Raw genomic sequence first — 20,136 nt, 5'->3', positions numbered from 1 at the left:
TGTCCTAATATCCATGAGAAGAACCACGATTCAAATAAAGACGCCAAAGGCAATCAAAATGCGTTTGATTCCCCGACGTCTATATTAGTTTCCTTCAGCTGAATAAAATCGCTTAGGTAAGCATGAGTCGAATATACAGTAGAGGTCAAAGAATGGGCGGATTCTGAGGCCTTGGTAAAAAACGTCGAAGAGCAGCTTCTGTCTTACGAAATCTCTGGTGTCCAGTTTATTTTTAAAATAACCGAAAGGCAATACCCATTTGGTAATAATATATATATAAGATTGAAACTCGAGAATCGGCCAGAATTTAAGTGTGTGGGTTTAAAGGGGCGAAAATAGCTATTCATTGATTTTTTTTTCGTGAAAATGCCGGTGTGTGTGCGTGTTAAGAAAACGACAGTGAAATGGCATATCAGCCTAAAAATGGTGGAAGTTTGGATGACTTTATGGTGTTTCAAAATTGTGGGCGACAACTAATCCAATATAGAATGTATAGGGAAAGTGGATGGAAATTGACTTATGTGCTCAGTAAATATTGCGGGGATGTACAGAGATTTCACTCGCTCGGTCCACGCATTGATCTTGGACAACGAAGACATGAAGTTTCTGATATTTTATGCTTTCCAGTTCATATTAAACGAAAGTAAGCAGCAGTTTGAAGATTGCTTACGATGATGCAGGTCAACAGAACGTGCTCTTTATGTGATTTTTAAGTTTGAAGTCATGCCTGAGAAAATAACGGGCGAAAAGACGCGAGAAGTAAAGTGACAATCCAAGATTGGCCAGGTACTCATCACTTCAACGACTGCAACCGCCACTGTGCGCGCTGCACCTGGCTTGAAGCATTCGAACGTCGACACCGGACCATAAATACGCGCACCTCCATAGCGCTAAGATGTTCCCAAACACAGAACTGTGTATAGCCAACACGGTAACATGACATTATTTATTTGTTGAAATGTCCATTTAAACGTGTGATTTTTCTTTTCAGGATGGTTTCTACTTTGCTTTCAGGATTGTTTTCAATTGGTCTCACGTCGTAACCCGGATTTTTTTATGTAACGAGTAAAAATGTAATTATCCTATTAATCAAGTGATTGTGTGTGTATGTGCGCGCGCGTGCGGGCCTGTGGTTGTTTGCATGCACTAGTCTGGTATCACACGCTGGACTCTTGATCGACGGATCACGCGGTTGAGAGCGTGTGTTTTGTGTTCGTGCGTGCACACAAATGTCTCCACACGTAATGGTACTAAATGCAGCTCTTTCTCCAAGACATTCCATCCATCTAAACGAGTTAAAGATTTTCTTCACGATTGTACTTTTTCTGGCTTGTCTTGCATAATTGGAAACTTGCTGGTCTTGCATTTGCTTAGATGTGGGTTCGGCTCCCGCATTTCACTCCTATTCCCAGCAGTGATTGTTACCTGCCCTAACAGGAAAGGAAATTGCGATATATAAATACAGTTTCTACGGAGAAAAAGTACGAAATGTCGTGTGATGATATGCCAAAAATTAGTATGATTGTGAAGATAATCTTCGCCTTGTTTAGGTAATCATTAGTCTCCTGTCATGTCCTTTCATTAACTTTTGCAGTTTAATTATATGCCAAAAACTAGTATGATAATGAAAACCCGCCTTGTTTAGGTAAAGAATATTAGTCTCCAATGTGTCATGTCCTGTCATTAACTTTGCAGTTTAATCCTGAAATTAACGAGACTTGTTTAGATGCGGACAAGACGGTCACGTTCGTGCTCTATCTGTTCAAGAATCACAATAGTGTGGCACGTGGTATTGCAAACCACATTTATATTTCATCGCTACCGGTATGCTACGGTGAATAAAATTGACTGGCTAGCCAAAGTAATTCATTGTCACGGATGATATTTCGTTAGTAGGGGAGACTCATACCCGATTAGAATATATAAATTCATTATTGGATAAATAAAGAAATTGGTAGAATCTCAGTTTGACATTTGGAGTCCACTGCTGAACAAAGGCCTCTCCCAATATTGTTGCCAGCAATCTCTTGATTATTGAAAAATAATACTTCATTGGATCGTTCTTTTTGTACAACTTAAGTGGAACAGGTTAGTTTCCTGTGCGAGTTTTTCTTCCTTTGGACCTCTTTCCCCCTATATCCCAGGATTCTGAAGTTCTTCAGTCAAATTCTTCAGTTTATGGCCTTCCGTGAGCGTTGCCATGAATGTGTAGATAATCATCTTCAGGTTGTTCAGTGTTCAAGATTTGGATGTTTTTGGACAACGCGTACGTGCGGTGGCACGCTGCCCATAAGCACACTAGGCAATGCGGTTGGACCTTTAGGTGATGATGATCTAGAAGGGCTCATGGCAACATTGGTTGTACCATTCATAGTTGATTGAGAGGCTGTGGAAGTATGATATTGCCTCCTTACCACACAGTTTCAGGTAAGATACATCTTTGATGCCACCGTGATCTCAATATTCGATGGAGCTTTGTATGGTGTCTTAAGGTAGGGTTACACTAGTCAACGAAAAGCTCGAAGTCCAACTTTAACATTCGTTTATCCTATAGTAAGTGGTTACACGTAAGTCCAGCCTTACCGTGTAGAGAAATCCCCACCAACCACGTAAAAGGAACTACAGGAAACCCCACCCTCTATCCGGATTGAGGAACTCACTGGCAGACCCAGTGTTTATGCCACTTTCTCAAATGTTTTATCCCAAATAACTGAACGAATCGCGATTTCTCTAACAATGCATCTGTTACACACACACACACACACACACACACACACACACACACACACACACACACACACACACACACACACACACACTAGGTAGAAGACATTTGTCATCCACAGAAAATTGTAATTGAAGTGCTGATTCAGTGAGAGAGATTATATTATCATTATTTTTTAATATAGTCGTGATGCCTCACATCCCAAAGCGCCTCATGTGGTCGTATCTTCTCTATTAGAGCGTGGATAACTTCAGGATTTCACTCCATCACGGCAAAAAGTGTAGATACGAAGCAAACAGAAGCGTTATCGCGCGTAAGAAAAAATTAGCAGTGTTTACATACAACAGTAGTCAAACGACTTTGATTGCCACAATAAACTTGTTTAGCTTGATCCCACATGAACAGTGTGACAAACTAATTGGAATCAATCTAGCTGGGTGGTACAATTTTACAAATGGATTCATGGGATAGTTATCAATGGATGTTTCCCGTTTGGTCGATGTTGCCAGGTAAAGATTTTATGTTAATTAAAACGTACAAAAACACTACGCAAAAATAGGGAAAATTGTTTAGCAACGGATGTAGAAATACAAATGTGGTTCTGTCAAAAATTAACATGTAAATGTCACTATGGTTATCCAGCCCAGCAATCGAATCGTGATGGGTCTGGATTTAGCCCGCGTCGTGCATCACTTGCAGGTGACACCGGTTCAAACTGGACAAGGGCGGTTTGTCGATGGGTTTGATGTGGAGGAAGTCAACAGAAGTGTTGCACGTCATTCAAAGCGTACGTTCATTGCGCTACGAAGCCTATGATAGTCAAAATGATGAGAGCATTCATTCGATAGGGTATGGTCAGTCATCCAGTTATCTGGATTTGTGTTATCTAACATTAATAGTTTTAATTCCGATAACGCAGGCTGTGGGCAATCTACTCTCTTTTATAGTTGTATATGCAGAATATGAAAACGTAGGCAATATTGGAAATTGAAAGCAAATAAACTGTTTCGTGGAAAGGTGGGAGAATACACGAAAGAATTCAACTGTGTATGCGATATCTGAGCCAAGGATTTGAAATTATCTTTAGAGCTCTTCTATAGGTCACGTGTTCGACCAGTCCGCTGTTAGCGTGGAATTCCCTCCCCCCCCTTCTCCATCCTTATTTGAATAAAAACCGTTGGACGACAACCAGAACAACGTGCAGCACCAGTTAGAACATATTAATTTTCGTTACAGTGGTGAGGAAATTCCTCCTAGCCGAATTAAATCGTTTGGAGTAGCTGGAAAGAACGACTAAAATTTTACATGAAAAGAAAGTTAAGTCGACATAGTTTTAACCCTTTCGGTACTGATGTTCCCATAGCTGAACAACATGGGCTGGCAATAGCTAGCGTCTAGTTTAAAATTCGGCGAGAGAGTTCTGCACGATGATGATCTCCCAATTCGATAAAAATCGTCATATTAAAAAAAAAAAAAAATCCTTAGGTTCCAGGAATGCGTCTAGATTAAAAATATAAATAGATTTTTATGTATTATTATTTATTTTATTATTTTTATTGTTTAATATACATTTTTCTCTAGTGAATCAAACCTACCAACTTCAGCCAGAATTTGGCAACACTACGGTCCAACAGAAATTGAAGTTTGGTTACATTTGTGAAAACTCAGCAGGAAGAACAGCTGTTTCCTTTACTTTAGACAACAAAAATAAATGAATTTAATAGTAGCACATAGATGGGAAATAAGAGAGGGAGGCATGTGGTAAGGTTGATTTGTCAGAACGTATGCCGCAACCTTGAACGGACTGCTTGGAGCGCACGGACGCGTTATGGTAAACATTATGGTAAACTTGTTCATCTGAACTTGGCGGTGTTCGTTAATGGTCATTTCATTCGAACTTTGCAGAGATTATTTCACTGCTCTAGTCTGAATTTTCATTTATTGTATTTTATTTTTTCCATGTTATTGGTTTTCCCCCCAAAAGTGAACAGAGTCGTTCAGGACGAAAGATAAATCAGTTTCCTTCAGAAGAAGACCAAATTAGTGAATGTAATAAAACCGAGTCGTTGCGTAATTGTGATTAAATAATAATTGGATGCACCGTATGGTAATTGCCTTTGATCATCCTGATCAAACAAGATGATCAGAGTTCTATTAGTGAAATGTGCGCGGGACGTGATTGAAGCTCGTTGAGATGAGACGGTGACGGATCCCGTGCGCGGTGACCAGATTCCTCAAGCGGAATTATTCTCGAGAACAGCTGAAATTATACTAGATTAGCTCAAATAATGCTAAATATTTTACTCCTCTTAATACGTTCGGTTGCTGTTATATACCGGTGTGTGTGTGTGTGTGTGTGTGTGTGTGTGTGTGTGTGTGTGTGTGTGTGTATACATATATATCATTTTAAGAGGAAATATGCTAAATTCAGCATAGATATGCTAAAACTTGTCACGCTCTCGTGTCCTATCGAGGACGCATTTCCCCCAGGAGGAACTTCTGTCCGTTTCAGCATTCCATAAGTTCCTGCGATGTTGAAACAAACCACATGCAATACTTTAATCACAGCCAAGGAAATTCCCTTGCTTATTTAGTTGCGTTTCTCTCTTTGTGTGTGTGTGTGTGAATAAAATTGCTTAACTGCAGCAAGAATAATTGCACAGTTGAGTTGCAGAGAAAAGCATATTTTAGTCCCAGGGAAGGTTTCTCTATGCTGAATAAGATGGCAAGCCGGCAGGAACCTTCTCGAAGAATATTCACCATTGGAAACGTTCGGGACTCCAAATTTATTGAAGAGACAGTTCGCATTTTTGATGACGAGATCACAGGAATACAGCATTTTCAGTCAAAAATGTGTGAAATATTTTCAGTGGTGATAACCACAATATTTACATCCATAAAATGCCTCATGATGATCAGTATGAAGAAATAACTTTCTCATGGGAGTTTATACATACACACATATACCAAAGGCTTTTTCCCCCTTACACGGGGGGATAGCCAAAATGAAAAAGGTATAAAAACCACTCCCACCAATTCCATTCCCTACATATTCCACTCCCCTCCACTCTCCTCCCTCCCTCTTATCTTGGCATCTCCTGGATGACGGGTCATCCCTGCATCCTGTCCACTGCCCTGGGTCAGAAGCAGTGTCGCAAGACACAGCACATCCACAGCAAGGCCGCTTCATAAATTCGGCGACCCCCCCTCTCCGTCCCCTCATACAGAAAAGAAGACGGGGAGAAATTCCTTCGGGCTGCATCAGTTTTTTTCTCATACATACTTCCTCACCCCCATCCCCCACCCACTCCCCCTCATACATCACAGCATCATCCATACACAACCCTTCTCCATTCACCCCTATCTTCTGTCCTCTCCCGTCCTTCCTCAACAGACATTCCTCTCTTTTGTAATGCCCCTTTCACCCCATCCATCTATCTCATCCTAGGACGCCCCCTAATATTCACTCCTTCCACCTCTGCCTTCCACACCTCTTTTACTAATCTTTCTTCACTCATTCTTTCCATGTGTCCAAACCATCCTAATACTCTTTCATCAACCCTATCTCCCAGCTCCCTTTCCACCCCTGTTCTCCTCACTTCCTCATTTCTCACTCTAGCCTAGTAACCCCTATCATACTTCTCGGACATTTCATCTCAAACACATTCAAACTCCTCTCTTCCTCTCTTATGTTCCATGTTTCTATCCCGTAAAATGCTGTTGGCACAATCACTCCTTCATACAACCTCTTAGCATCCATTCCCAGATGTCTGTTTCTCATTACACTTTTTAATCCACCAAGGCATTTACTCGCTTCTCTCAATGTACATTCTACCTCCACCCCCACTCCTCCCTTTCCTGCCACATTCGCACCCAAGTATCTAAAACTATCCACTTCCTCCAGTCTCTCACCCTTAATGCTCACTTCCAGCCTGCTGTCACTTTCACCCCTTGTACATCTCATCACCTTACTTTTGCCCACATTTATCTTCAGCTTCCTTCTTTCAAACACCTTCTCAAACTCTGTCACTAACTTCCTCAATCCCTCCTCTGATCCTGCTACAAGCGCAGTGTCGTCAGCAAACAACAACTGGCTTATTTCCCACTTTTCTCCATTTTCTTTAACCATCTCCAACCCCTGACCCACTACCCTTGCATTCACCTCTCACACCACCCCATCCATGTAAAGATTGAACAGCCAGGGCGACATAACACATCCCTGACGAAGTCCCACCTTTACCTCAAACCATTCACTCTCTCCATTTCTAATCCTAACACAAGCTCTACCACTCTCGTAAAAACTCTTGACTGCTCTTAACAGCTTTCCTCCTATCCCATATATCTGCAGTATCTCCCACAGTGCCTTCCTGTCTACCCTGTCGTAAGCCTTTTCCAAATCCATAAAAGCCCAAAAAACATCCTTACCTTTTCCTATAGCTTTCTCACATATGTCTTACCACAAAAATCTGATCTACACAACCCCTAACTGTCCTAAAACCACACCGTTACCAATTACTCCCTCTGTTCCTCTCCTAATCCTCTCAATCAAGACCCTTCCATAAGCCTTCCCAATTACACTTACCAAACAGATCCCTCTGAAACTACTACACTCACAATTGTCCGTTTTCCCTTGTAAAGCGGAACTATACAGGCACTCCTCCAGCAATCTAAGCTCTTTTAAACAAACATTAAATAACCTCACCAGCCAGTCCACCATAACTGTACCTTCTTCAGACATTCTACATGGCATCCATCCAACCCAGGTGCCTTACCTGCTCTCATCGTTTTAACAGCTGCTTTCACTTCATTCCTTATTTCTCCTCAACTTTCCTCACTCATCCCGGTCATTTTCTTAGCGCTTCCCACTCTACCTTTCCTTCCCTATCCTCGTTCACATTTAGGAACTCACTAAAATACTTTCCCCATCTTCCTTTTACTGCCATCTCTTCCATTATCTTCTCTCCATCTGCACCTTTCACCTTTTCTTTACTTGATTCGCCTCCTCTTCCCCTCTTAATTTATTTCCAAAACATCTTTTTATTACTTTCATCAAAATTTCTGTCATACTCTTCCCCATTTCACATTTGCTCTCCTCTTAGCTTCTTTCATCTTATGCTTAACTTCCCTTCTCTTTACTTTGTACCTTTCATACGAATCCTTCGTCCTAATTTGTAGCCAATCTATGAATGCCTGTTTCTTCTCTTCTACACCCTTCTTTTTTTCCTCAACCCACCACTTACTACCCTTCCTTCTATTTCCTCCCTTATGACTCCCTCCTTGAACCCTCCCCATTCCTCCTCCACTCTCTCACTTCTTATACTCACTCTCCTTTTCTTTCTCATTTAAACAGTACCTCCCTACCTTCTGCCCTTTTCTCTTTCTCCACCTATTTTCCATTCTCAATTTACCTTCCACCAGAAAATGATCTGATATTCCCCCACTCTCTCCCCTTAGAACATGTACATCCTTAACTCTTCCTACCATACTCCTGGTCACCACTATATAGTCCATTAACGCTCTATCTGTCACCCTTCCATCCACCACCCTCTCCCATGTGTACTTCTGCTTGGGAGTTCATAGAATTAGGATATATTCGATATTCAGAAGGAATTTCCAAAGTGCAGAAAATTTGTAATAGCAGAATTACTTTCTAATGTTTATATATTTCTCTGAAAGGCACGTATATTCCGAATGTTGAAATTCTTAGATTTGAGCGATTCTTAGTTGAACGCGGGGTACTTCGAGCGGTCACTTGCAACCTTGAGAAAAGCAGGTGGTGCTGAGAGCAGGAACACGGTGTCCCAACTTGCCCTTGCCAAGACGAATGGGGTACACGGGGTACATCAGTGAATGCAAATAAAATTTATTTTTCTTTGTGTTTTTCTACTTATTTTTTCTCCATCTTTTTTTTTTCCTTCCATTTTTTCTTCCCAGTTTAGTTCTACACATTCTATGTGGAAGTATGTTATATTTCGTCACGCGTTACATAAAACATATGCATATTAAAACCTGATCGGATTTTTAGTATTAGAGAAATGTTGCTGAAACAAAATGTAATTGTGTGGCGGCGACATCGTGAGCTCGGCAAGCGGACTCTAGAGAGTATCCGTCTCTCTCTCTGTCTCTCTCCACCCTCCTGTTCCCCCTTTAGTTTCTTTCTCCCCTTCCTCATTCCCCTTCTCTCTCCCTTTATTGCTCTCCCTTCCCCTTTTCTCCCATTCCCCATTCTCCCCTTCCCTCCCCCTTTCTTCCCTTCCACTCTCTCCCATTCCCCTTTCTCATCCTCCCCATTCTTCCCTTCCCCTTTCTCCCCTTCCTCCCTCTCCCCTTTCTCCCCTTCCCCATCTCTCCCCTTCCCCTTTCTCTCCTTCCTCTTCCTTACTCTCATCTTTCCCTTTCTCATCTTCCCCTTCCCTCTCCCTTTCTCTTTCTCTTTTCTCCCTTCTCTCTCCTTTCCCTTCCTCCCATTCCTCTCCTTCCCTTCCCTTCCCTCCCCTTCCCATCTCACATTCTCTCTGCCTCTCGACGGGAAAGACGTAATTTTGGGCATTAATACTAACAGGTTTTCCTTGGAATGGAATTGGTCCTCTTCATGCAAATTGCATCGTGTTCTTCAGCAGTTTTAGAAAAAAACGTGATTGTCAATGAAGGATTCATTTGCCCGGCTGAGGAAGACAGACCTTGTTTTGGGTCGATATGAGAGATGAACCGGCTTGGTTGGGCTTTCCAGGTGTGTTTGAGGTGGATTAGTGAGTAGATTTTTTTTCCCGTTGTGTAGCGGGAGTGGAATTGAACGGACAAACGAGTGTATTGTGACAAGTTTATTTCCAAATGTATGTTTGTTTGTGTGTGTGTGTGTGCGCGCGCGCGTTTCCTGAGGGAAAAATGAATCTACAGTAAGAAATAAGGTCTTGTTTCTGTTATAATTCGTTGGTTTTAATTGTGTCATTGTAATTTGTGGTGTATGGGTTGTATACTAATTGTGTCTTCTTTTTTATTTCAGGTAAGGGCAAAGGAAAGAATACGGTGAAAACATCCTCAGGTAATCGGTAATCAAATAAACAATGTAACGAGGAGGAAGCAAGCAGGACCCATGTCGGTGCATTATCCTGTCGGTATGACGTCACAAGAGTAGCGGTATTAGGCTTAGATATTAATAAAATATTTTAGTCTTGATTAACACTAGTTAATGAAATGGATGAATTAATGAAAAAAGTTAACTGAAAAATATATTGGCAAGACTGATTACAAGGAATAGCTTTCATGATTTTGTTATGAAATGAAAAATTGAAACTGAAATTAATGCACGAAATTAATAAGTAAAACTACGTTCATTTTGTGCTGATGCAATTGCTGTTGCTCTCTTTATCACACCAAGTCTTGCATCGTTTACTATAACTATTATGATGTTAAAGCACTCTCTAACATCGTAAAGAAAATAAAGTCGTTCTTAGGCCAAAATTAATTGCACCATATTATGAAAATATCAAAGGAAAAAGTTAAAAATTATAATTACCTATTGTACTTACCCCACCCTACTTTGTGTTTATGGCAATGAGTACCTCATCCTTGTAACGTATGTTATGTAAGAGTTCATTAGTTTTTGTACCGAGCACGGATAAAAATAATTGCAGTGTGGCTACTTGGCAACTGTCGTGTTGGTCGGTTATGAATCGTAACGAAAGAGGGAGGCAGGGAGGGAGAGAGGGAGGGAGGGAGGGAGGGAGGGAGGGAGGGAGGGAGGCAGGGAGGGAGGGAGGGAGGCAGGGAGGGAGGGAGGGAGGGAGGGAGGGAGGGAGGCAGGGAGGCAGGGAGGGAGGGAGAAAAGTGGACAGCCTGTCGTGACACGAAGTTGGAATGTACTACAGTTGGTTTGTGTGTTTGCACGCATAATGAAGCCATAACCAGGTTACATGAAAAAAGTATTTGTCAAGCCTATTCTCGTCTAGGCTGACGTAGCTATCATAATTGACCCAGTTGTACCTCCCAGTAAAAGAATTAAAAACATTTTTGACTTGTTTAGTGACAATATTTTTATCTTCGTTATCCTGCTTGTATTATTATACGCACAAATAAACATATCCCTGAAAGTTATTTATTTTCGCATGAAGTAGCTCGAGTTTTTAATTTTTAATTTTTGGAGTGGGGATGTTTAAACCCTCAGGTGAATGAACTAGTTTGACGCCAGTCACAATGAAAGGAAAAAAACACCCCTGGCGTGGAGGGAGGGTTCACAAAAAGAACCTTGGTACAACTCGACCAGTAATGTTACATCTACTTACAATTTCCTTTTTCTCTCCCTCACACCTCCCTCCCCCCTTACACCTCCCTCCCCCTCGCACCTCCCTTCCCCTCACCCCTCCCTTCCCCTCACCCCTCCCTTCCCCTCACCCCTCCCTTCCCCTCACCCCTCCCTTCCCCTCACCCCTCCCTTCCCCTCACCCCTCCCTTCCCCTCACCCCTCCCTTCCCCTCCCCCCTTACACCTCCCTCCCCCCTCACACCTCCCTCCCCCCTCACACCTCCCTCCCCGTCACACCTCCTTCCCCCCTCACACCTCCCTCCCCGTCACACCTCCTTTCCCCCTCACACCTCCCTCCCCGTCACACCTCCTTCCCCCCTCACCCCTCCTTCCCCTCCCCCCTTACACCTCCCTCCCCCCTCACACCTCCCTCCCCCCTCACACCTCCCTCCCCGTCACACCTCCTTCCCCCCTCACACCTCCCTCCCCGTCACACCTCCTTTCCCCCTCACACCTCCTTCCCCCCTCACACTCGCTCCTCACGCCTCCCTCTCCTCACACCTCCCTCCCCTCACACCCTCTTCGTCTCCACGTTCTTCCGTCACCCCTCATACTCCCCGATACACTTGTCCTTCCCCATCCTCTCCCGTCGCACCCATTCCTCATCCTCCCCAGTCACACCCACTCCTCATCCTCCCCAGTCACACCCACTCCCTATCCTTCCCCGGCGCACCCACTCCCCATCCTCCCCCGGCGTACCCACTCCCCATCTTCCCCCGGCGTACCCACTCCTCATCCTCCCCCGTCACGCCCCTCACCCTCGCCCCCACTCTCCTCGGGCGTTAGTCATTTCCCCCTCGTAACAATAGTTTTTTTTTTTTTTTTTTTTTTCCCTCCTGTGATAGACATGCCTTTCCGGATGAGCGACTCTTTCTGCCCGTCCCACACCATCCCCGTCCACCACCACCACCATCGCTACCTCCATTGCCTCTAACTACCGCTACCGCTGGTATTGCTGCTACCACAATCACCTTCGTTACCTCAGCTACAACTTCCACTGCTACCACTCCTCCTCCTCGTCCTCCTTCTCGCCGTCCTTCTTCACCTCCTCTTCCTCCTCTTCGCCAGGGGCGTTTCGCACTTCGTTGAACAATTTTCTTCGTCAGCGAGTGCTCCCCCCCTTCCACCTCCCTCCCGGGGGGTAGAGGGGGGGTTGTCCTCCATCTTCGGCCGAGGGTCTCTCGTTTTTATTTCGGGGGAATTTAGCTCCTCATCGACTGTATCATGTTTTGGGCCCAAGTGCACTTCGGCCTGTTGACTCCCATTTCACACTTGGCCAACAGCTCCCTTCTCCTTCAGTTTGGCTTCTGCATTCCCCTCTTCTCCCCTCCCCTTACCTTTTCTCCCCTCCCCTTCCCTCATGTCCCCTTCTATCTTCTCACCTTCCCTACTCTCCTGTTCCCTCCTCTCCCCTTCCCTCCCCTGTTCCCTCCCCTCTCTTCTCTCCTTTCCTTTTCTATCTCCTCCCCTCTTTTCTCCCAACTTCTCCCCTCTCTTCATCTCCCCTCTCCATTTCTGTGCCATCACCTACTCTTCTTTCTCTTCTCCATTTTCTGTTTCTCTCCCCTCGTTTCTTCTCTGCCCTCACTTCTTTCCTCCACTTTCCTCCACTTGCGTCTTCTTTCGTCCCCCTTTATACCCTCACTTCTTCCCTCCCTTTCCTTGCACTGCCCCCTAACCCCCCCCATTCCATCACCTCCCGCGCTCCACCCCTCCTCTCCAATCCCTTCCACACTAAACCCAGATTACACATACTGTACTGTTTGTTTGCCTTCCGTTCCCCCTAGTACCTTTTACCTCCTCTCCTCCCATTCTCACTCTCTCCCTTTTATGCCCTATTCCCACTACCCTTCTTCCCTCTTCCTCCCTAAAGCCCCAGTCACACTGTCACGATTCTCGTCAAATGTTGTGAATTCGAAAACCTGGAAGACGACTTCGGTTACAGACTTCGGTTACAGACTTCCCAAAGGGCAGGTCAACAATGTGTCTAATATTCGTTTAGGTTTAACTTCTCTTGGATCCTCGTTCAGCTTCTCAATATATAACGCAAAGGTGATTTGACATTTGTAGCTCGAAAAATAAAAGACTGCAGCCTAAGTTGTTTCTACTCGATCGAACTCACTTGAGTCGCGTATGTGTGGCAGTGGCTTTACTCCTGCTGTTCCTCAGTCTCCACGTCATCTCTTTCCTCTCCATCTCCTTTTTCTCCGCCCTCTCCATCTCATTTTCTTCCTTCTCCCTCTGTTCCCCTCTCTTCCTTCTCCCTTTTCTCCGTCCTCTCCATCTCCTTTCTTCCTCGTTCCTCTGCTCCTGCCTCTCTTCCTCTCTTCCTTCTTCTCAGTCTTCTACTCACTCTCTTAATACTACCCTCTTTCTCAATCTTCCATTCCTTCTTGTACTACCTGTTCACATACTCCCTATCTTACATCCTCTCCCCCTGACTCTTTTACTCCCACTCTCTCTCTCTCTCTCTCTCTCTCTCTCTCTCTCTCTCTCTCTCTCTCTCTCTCTCTCTCTCTCCCCTCTCCTTTCTGGATCTTCCCGTTCGTATTGATTCCCACCTGCCCAGCTTCAATTGATTCCATCTCCACATCTATGGCACTCCCAATCTTCCATCACTCCGTATGTCCTTGGCATCTCCAGTGTGCCCTCTCCCTTCCCTTCCTTTCTCTTCCCATCCATTCCCCACCCGGTGTCCTTTCTCTTTCCTCGAATCCTTGGTCAACTTTTAACGCGCCTTTAATTTTTCATTCTTTTCGTTCTTTCCCAAAAATCACAAGTCTTTCTGTTGTTCACCTTCTCTCTCCTCGTCTGTCATTGTCCTCTGCGTTCACTTCGATCCCTTTTCTTGAGACATCATCTCGGGGCCCATTTCCTTGTCACTTTCTGGCCTGCCCCCCATCCTCCCCTTATACTCGCCCATCTCCCAGCTCCCTACAATCCAGAACAAATTGCCCCAAACTATTTTAACTGTATTAACTAGGGAAGGTTTTTTGTACCGTGAGGATTCCACCCTTACCCTTTTTATATAATGCTCCGATTTGGTGTCATAATCTCTTCTGAAAGGATGCAAAGTTTTTATCTGCTATCTTGATTGTGTAGTGTCCCATCCTGACCTTCCTCCCCTCCCCCCATGAATGGGCGGTGTGTGTGTGGGGGGGGGAGGGTGTACGCCAGGGAAGCCAGTCATGGATTATGGTTTTCTTCAAGTGTTTACATGAACCCATCTTCCACACACACACACACACACACATCTTTACTTTTAAGATTTTTCCTATTATTTATAACGTGACCACTCGTACATTTCCTTGTGTTTTCTTTACCTTCCATTTTTTTATTGGAGGTCTACTCGTATATGTTCATCTACTGTGCTCACTCTTCACCCATATTCGATTCATTTGAGCATGATGTATTTTCGTAGTTCTTGTCACTGAACAGATAGTTTATAGTTTTACGTTGAACTGCAATTTACATATGTAATTTCGAACTATTTTCTCGCATGCTAACGTATGCATTCCGCCAAGAATTTTATTCTAACGATTAAGATATTTTCGTGAAAAATAAATGAACGGAGTATAGTTTGCTTGCCCCCACCTCACCACCACCCCTACCGCGTCTTGTGTTCCTAATCCAACCGATTCTTCGGTTTTATTTTTCCTTACCTTTCCCCCCCTCTTGTGATGATTCCTTCGTGTCGATCTGTGTTATGAGACTTGTTTTTCTTGCGCCCTCGCTCGGTCACTCCCTCCGTGTTTTTCCCTTCGATTGTTATACTTTAATCTCCTTCTGATGTTTGGTTCCACTTGCCTGCGTTCGTGTTTGGCCTTGGAGCTGGTCTGCAGACCCCTTCTGCTGTGCCGTGTGATCGCAGTCCCGGATTAAGAGTTCTAGGGGAGGAAGTGTGGGGGCCGTCAGGAGACTTTTGGGGCTCGAGGAGCCCTAGGCACTGTGATTTTTTGGGGGCCCCAATGCACAGTGAACTGTACTCCACCTGTGTTTTGTAGGCAGGCCTCCAATTTACTGCAACTTTAAACATGGAGCCAACGATAGACCAGCATTTAGTTATATGCATGTATATATGTATTATTTGACCTGCAAACATGTTAATACCTAGTGCACTAACTTATGTATACTTAATTGTTAATTTATTTCACTCCTCTCGCTGCCATCACCTACGCATGATGGTAGACAGAAAAAAAAAACTCAGGTGTATCGATGCGCACCGAAAGGGAAAAGTTAAAAAGTGTTTTAACAAATTGAAGAATGCGGCTTAAAGTTAATCATATTTTTATTTGGGGAGGAGGGGTAACGAGAACAAAACTTAGAGCCGCGACAAGTCCTCAATGGGGTGGATAGGTATTTCTAACAAGTTCTTGTCTCTCCTCTTTCGTCCTTCCTCCTCGTCTCTTCACAGCTTCCTCCGTCCTCGTGTCCCCTCCTCCACCAATATTTTACTCCTCTTCCTATTCTCTTTCTCCCCTTCAACTTTCCCGCTCCTCTTTCCTCCAATTCCGCCTCGGTTGACCTTACCCCGTCCCTTCCTCCACTCTTAACGTTAGGCCGAATTTGCTGCCCTTCTTTCCTGTCGTGCTGAGTTGGCTTCCCGATTCGTCCGTTCCTCACCTGACACCGACAGACATGTTTGGCCTGGGCGAGCGAGCGAGATGAGCGGACCGTTGGGGCTCGGTGTTGCCACGGTGGTATGGAAAGTATTTTTTCATACAAATACTCTAAAACGCACTCAGTCGCTCTGCACAAATAGTGGCAACGTTTATTTATCTATTATTTTTTCCAATGTTACACGGTATATCCATTAGTATGGAATGGTTATGTTTTATTCGTGTTTCAGGATTTGTACGCCAACGGACGTTGGCGATGTTGTCACAAGTGGACAATTCTTTCTTGCTGTGACCGGCTACTGCTAATGCATGTTATTGTTCTTTTTGTTGTTATTGCTGTTCTTGTTTTTGAAATTGTCGCATGCATCAGAACATTGCATTATTGCCACACACTTCTAACGAACGGACAAATCGTTTCCTCGGGTGTTGAGGTTTGGAAGAAACAAAGGTCTAAATAAGAAAAGGGCATTTCACTCCGGAAGGCAAACTAACGTTATGACGTCAGCTAGGGCACCGGTACGTGACGTCATAGCGTAAGTTGTCTTTACAAAGAAGTTCCCCTGTTCTTATTTAGAAGATTTTTTCAACACAATGGCCTTGCCAACAGTGGAATACAATTAGTAATGTGTTCACAAGAATAAATTACGTAAAGTTCATCATCGTAGCGAAGAGGTTGATGGATACTTGTAATGTCTTCATCCCGCCCCCGGCTGCATAAAATAATATTGCGCTAATCTGAATTAAACCAGTCAGTTGTCAGAGAAGGTGGGAGGTGGTGTTATTGTGGCGAAAGGCCCAGTAGAACCCGGAGCCGTTTGTGGAATGGATGACATAGTTCGCCAGTTAGTGCATTGCGACTCGAAAGTGTTTCAATTTTTTAATATATGTTTTAGACTTCAGTTCATGTAACGTGCGCACGCACACACGCGCACGTACCGATATTCTTGTACGTTACCATGCGTATGATAAAAGAAAAAAGTATTTTGGTACTATGCACTGACTCGTATTTATAATCATACCCACACACATAAGAACACTTTAAAATAAAGGTTAATTTTTGCATGTTTCATGACCATCTCCGAGAAATGGTCGACAACAATACTGAGTGGTGAAGTTCACGTTTGCTTCAATACCAGTCAAATTCTCGCGCACAACATCAGATGCCTAATGTACGATGCATCACACTACTTGCGTTATAAGATATAGTCGCTGCTGTATCACTCGTTCTGATAGTAATAATAAACACAGAAAACGTGATCAAATCAGTTCACATAATTTGGGGATCACTCGGCTACAACTATAAAATAGATATAATCAAGACACGTCATCATATCAAAAATGTTGGCTTGCTTCTCTTTCTCACTATCACTACCTATCCATCGCTCTCTCCGGTAGCTAATAGCTTGCGTTGATGAAGCTCATGTGGGACTCCTGCCTGTTTTGTTTTTTTGAGTACTACGTACCACGTTGAACTTCGGGTGCAAGACTTCTTCGAGTTGGCGAAGACTGAAGTTTGATGGAAGTCCTATCACGTAACGTCCCTCGTTCCCTCCCGCCCACGTTTCCATTTGCCTTCCATTTACTGCTTCCTCTTCCCTACCATCAACGTCTCCTCCCCCGGCCCCCCTCCTCTCTCTCTCTCTCTCTCTCTCTCTCTCTCTCTCTCTCTCTCTCTCTCTCTCTCTCACTCACTCTCACTCTGATTAAAATAAAAGATACCCCCACTTTTCTGTTTTCATTTTTTGTTTTTACTTTACTTTTGACAAGGGGATTCCAAGCCCAGGGTCTCGCAAAATCTAAATCTGGCACTGCTCCCCCCAGTCCATTTTCCTTATATGAACTTGCATATACGCCTTGTCAAGGTCTGAGAGAGAGAGTTCTTTCTCGGTATCATGACTGGATATCTCTCTCTCTCTCTCTCTCTCTCTCTCTCTCTCTCTCTCTCTCTCTCTCTCTCTCTCTCTCTCTCTCTCTCTCTCTCTCTCTCTCTCTCTCTCTCTCTCTCTCTCTCTCTCTCTCTCTCTCTGTGACTCTTTCTCGAACTGAATTGGCCTGTTCTGGTTTAGAACTCAAATCTCACCAGTGTCGTACGCTTCGATGGCAGTTGCCCTGTTTCGAGTTTCTTACGTTGACACTACCTGATGTTTTATTTTGTGTATTATGTTTTTACATGCTCATTTATTTTGTTACATTATTTGCCTATTTTTATTTGTTATGTATTTATTATTTTTTGTTGGTTGAAAAGTTAAAACTGGTAGCAGTACTTGTAATAAAAGTGCCCGAATTTAGCTCAAATTTATTCAGTCACGTACTTCACGCTTGTACACCAGTATTTCAGTCTACTATTCTGTTGCATGGAAGTATAAAAACGTAATGTGTGTGCGTGTGTGTGTTGGGGACAATTTAGACCAATTTGGTGCAATTTAAGATTCATGATATCAAGGGTTTGTGTGACTGTCGAATGCAATTTTATTTAGTAATGTCATGGGATTAGGTTGTTCTGGGTAGCGCTTGGAGTGGAGAGTGTGAGATCGGCCGAAAATCCTACATACAGGTCGTGCAACTGCTTCACCAGTAGGTGACTGTACTTGTGTGTGTGCCCGTGTCTGTGTGTGTAAATAGAATACAAGATTTCTTTTTTCTTTCTTTGGAAGGTAGCAGTGTCAAAAATGTTATTTCACCCAGGTGTATAGAATAGTACAACATTTCCTCATCTCGCTATGATTTTGCATTAAACTGTATATGATGCTGGAGGAAGTTTTATAAACATGATAGTTATGTTTGGCCTCATTCTTGTCTCGTCTTTCTGCCTTGTGTGTATGTGTGTGTGTATGTATGTATGTATATGTGAGAAAGAAGTATTGATGACAGAAATTTTATTATTAATATTCCAGGAACTTGAGTGACATTTTATGGAGTTACGCACCACCAATTTATGATTGGAAACTAATAGAAAATAAAAGAGGAAAACTCTCCCTCCCCCTCTCTCCTCCCTCTCTCTCTCTCTCTCTCTCTCTCTCTCTCTCTCTCTCTCTCTCTCTCTCTCTCTCTCTCTCTCTCTCTTTCTCTCTCTCTCTCAGTTTTTCTCTGTCCCTCCTCTCTTTTTCTCGCTTTCTCTTCCTCTCTCTCTCCCTCCTCTCTCTCCCCCCTCTCTCTCTCTCCCCCTCTCCTTTATCTCTCCTCCTTTCTCTCTCCCCCTCCTTCCTCTCTCCCTTCTTTATCTATCACTTTCACTCTCTCTATCTCTGTATCTCTCGGTCGCTCGCTCACTTCTCGCCTGTGCCTGCGGGCGATTGTAAATGGTTTGTTAATGTTATACCGTTCGCATGTTTTTGTGTTCGTATATTTTCGAACACGTGTTTTGTTTTTCAGTGCGAAGGAACTCATCATTTTTCTCTCATTTTAATAGAATATTCCAAATTCGTGTTTGCACTCATTATTTCAGTGTGTATTTTTTTAACCATTTTTCTCGTGTATATATTTTTGCATCGTAATAGTCGAGTCATTTTTCATGTTTTTTGGGATTGTGCCATTGGGTATATTTTCAGTGTGTGTACATACGTGCGTGTGCTCGTGTATGTGTGTGTGGGGGGAGTTTTGTGTGTGTTTGTGTGGGGGGAGTTTTGTGTGTTTGAGTGGGGGGTTTGTGTGTGTGTGGGGAGAGTTTTGTGTGTGTGTGTGTGTGTGTGTGTGTGTGCGCGCGCGCAAATGTATTTACCTAATTGTAGTATTCAGGAAAGGAGTAGGCTACGCTCGTTGTGTTCCGTCTTCTATTCTCCAGTTTATCATACCTACGTGTGTGGGTATGGATGTGAGTGTGTGGTTTTTGAAACCCAGCACTTGTATATCATTGCTGGAATTTTCTCATTTTAGCTTTTATGTATATATTGTATGCGCAGCAAAATGAATTCTTGATCCATTAGCTCAATTTGATATAGTGAATGAGTGGCTTAATTAATGCATGAATGATTAAATTTTCCATTTTGTGTGTGTGTGTGTGTGTGTGTGTTTGTGAATTTACGTAACTAATTTTCATGAAAAGAGCTGTACTCGTGAGACCCCGTCATTCTCCATGTGTGTGTGCATATATGTAAGTAAACGATGTAGAGTTTTGTTCTATATACGCTCCTTTGTGCTAATAACCGTAGATTGAAAAAACCGTTTACATCTAGATTATGTTGCACCCAACAATTTGCTTGATCGCGTCCACACTTTGTTGCCGACATGTCTGACGCAAGATGTACGAAACCGTTGGAATGTGACGCGTGACACGACACCCTTTCCGTACAACGAGTAGGAGTGCCCCATGTCGTAGAGTCACGCGTGTATGTGATGTATATGAACGCTTCTTTAAGTGTGTTACAATCAGATTCAAAAGTTCGACGACATTGTTCAGTTTATAACGACAGATGGTGCAAGAATCACTCTTACGCTTAAAATGGCGCAGATGTGTCGTAGGTATTATGCTGAAATGCTGCAAATCTTGAACCA

At 43.5% G+C, this 20,136-nt stretch overlaps 1 protein-coding gene across 2 annotated transcripts in view; it reads left to right on the top strand.

Annotated features, from left to right (window-relative positions):
- LOC143020351 (CD63 antigen-like) overlaps positions 1–20,136 on the top strand; it is a 479,742-nt gene that overhangs the window by 412,079 nt on the left and 47,527 nt on the right. The window contains exon 2 of one of the 2 annotated variants that reach the window (XM_076176710.1): positions 628–931. The exons of the other annotated variant lie outside the window; for it this stretch is intronic. Within the exon in view, the coding sequence (XP_076032825.1) occupies positions 896–931 (36 nt within the window). The 5' untranslated portion in view covers positions 628–895. The remainder of the gene's footprint in view (positions 1–627; positions 932–20,136) is intronic. 2 annotated transcript variants of the gene reach the window in all.

Source organism: Oratosquilla oratoria, chromosome 39 (assembly GCF_046742065.1).
Source record: "Oratosquilla oratoria isolate Oo_2021 chromosome 39, ASM4674206v1, whole genome shotgun sequence".
Taxonomy (NCBI): domain Eukaryota; kingdom Metazoa; phylum Arthropoda; class Malacostraca; order Stomatopoda; family Squillidae; genus Oratosquilla; species Oratosquilla oratoria.
Note: the sequence above shows the minus strand (reverse complement) of the source record. Positions and strands in the feature narration are given on the sequence as shown.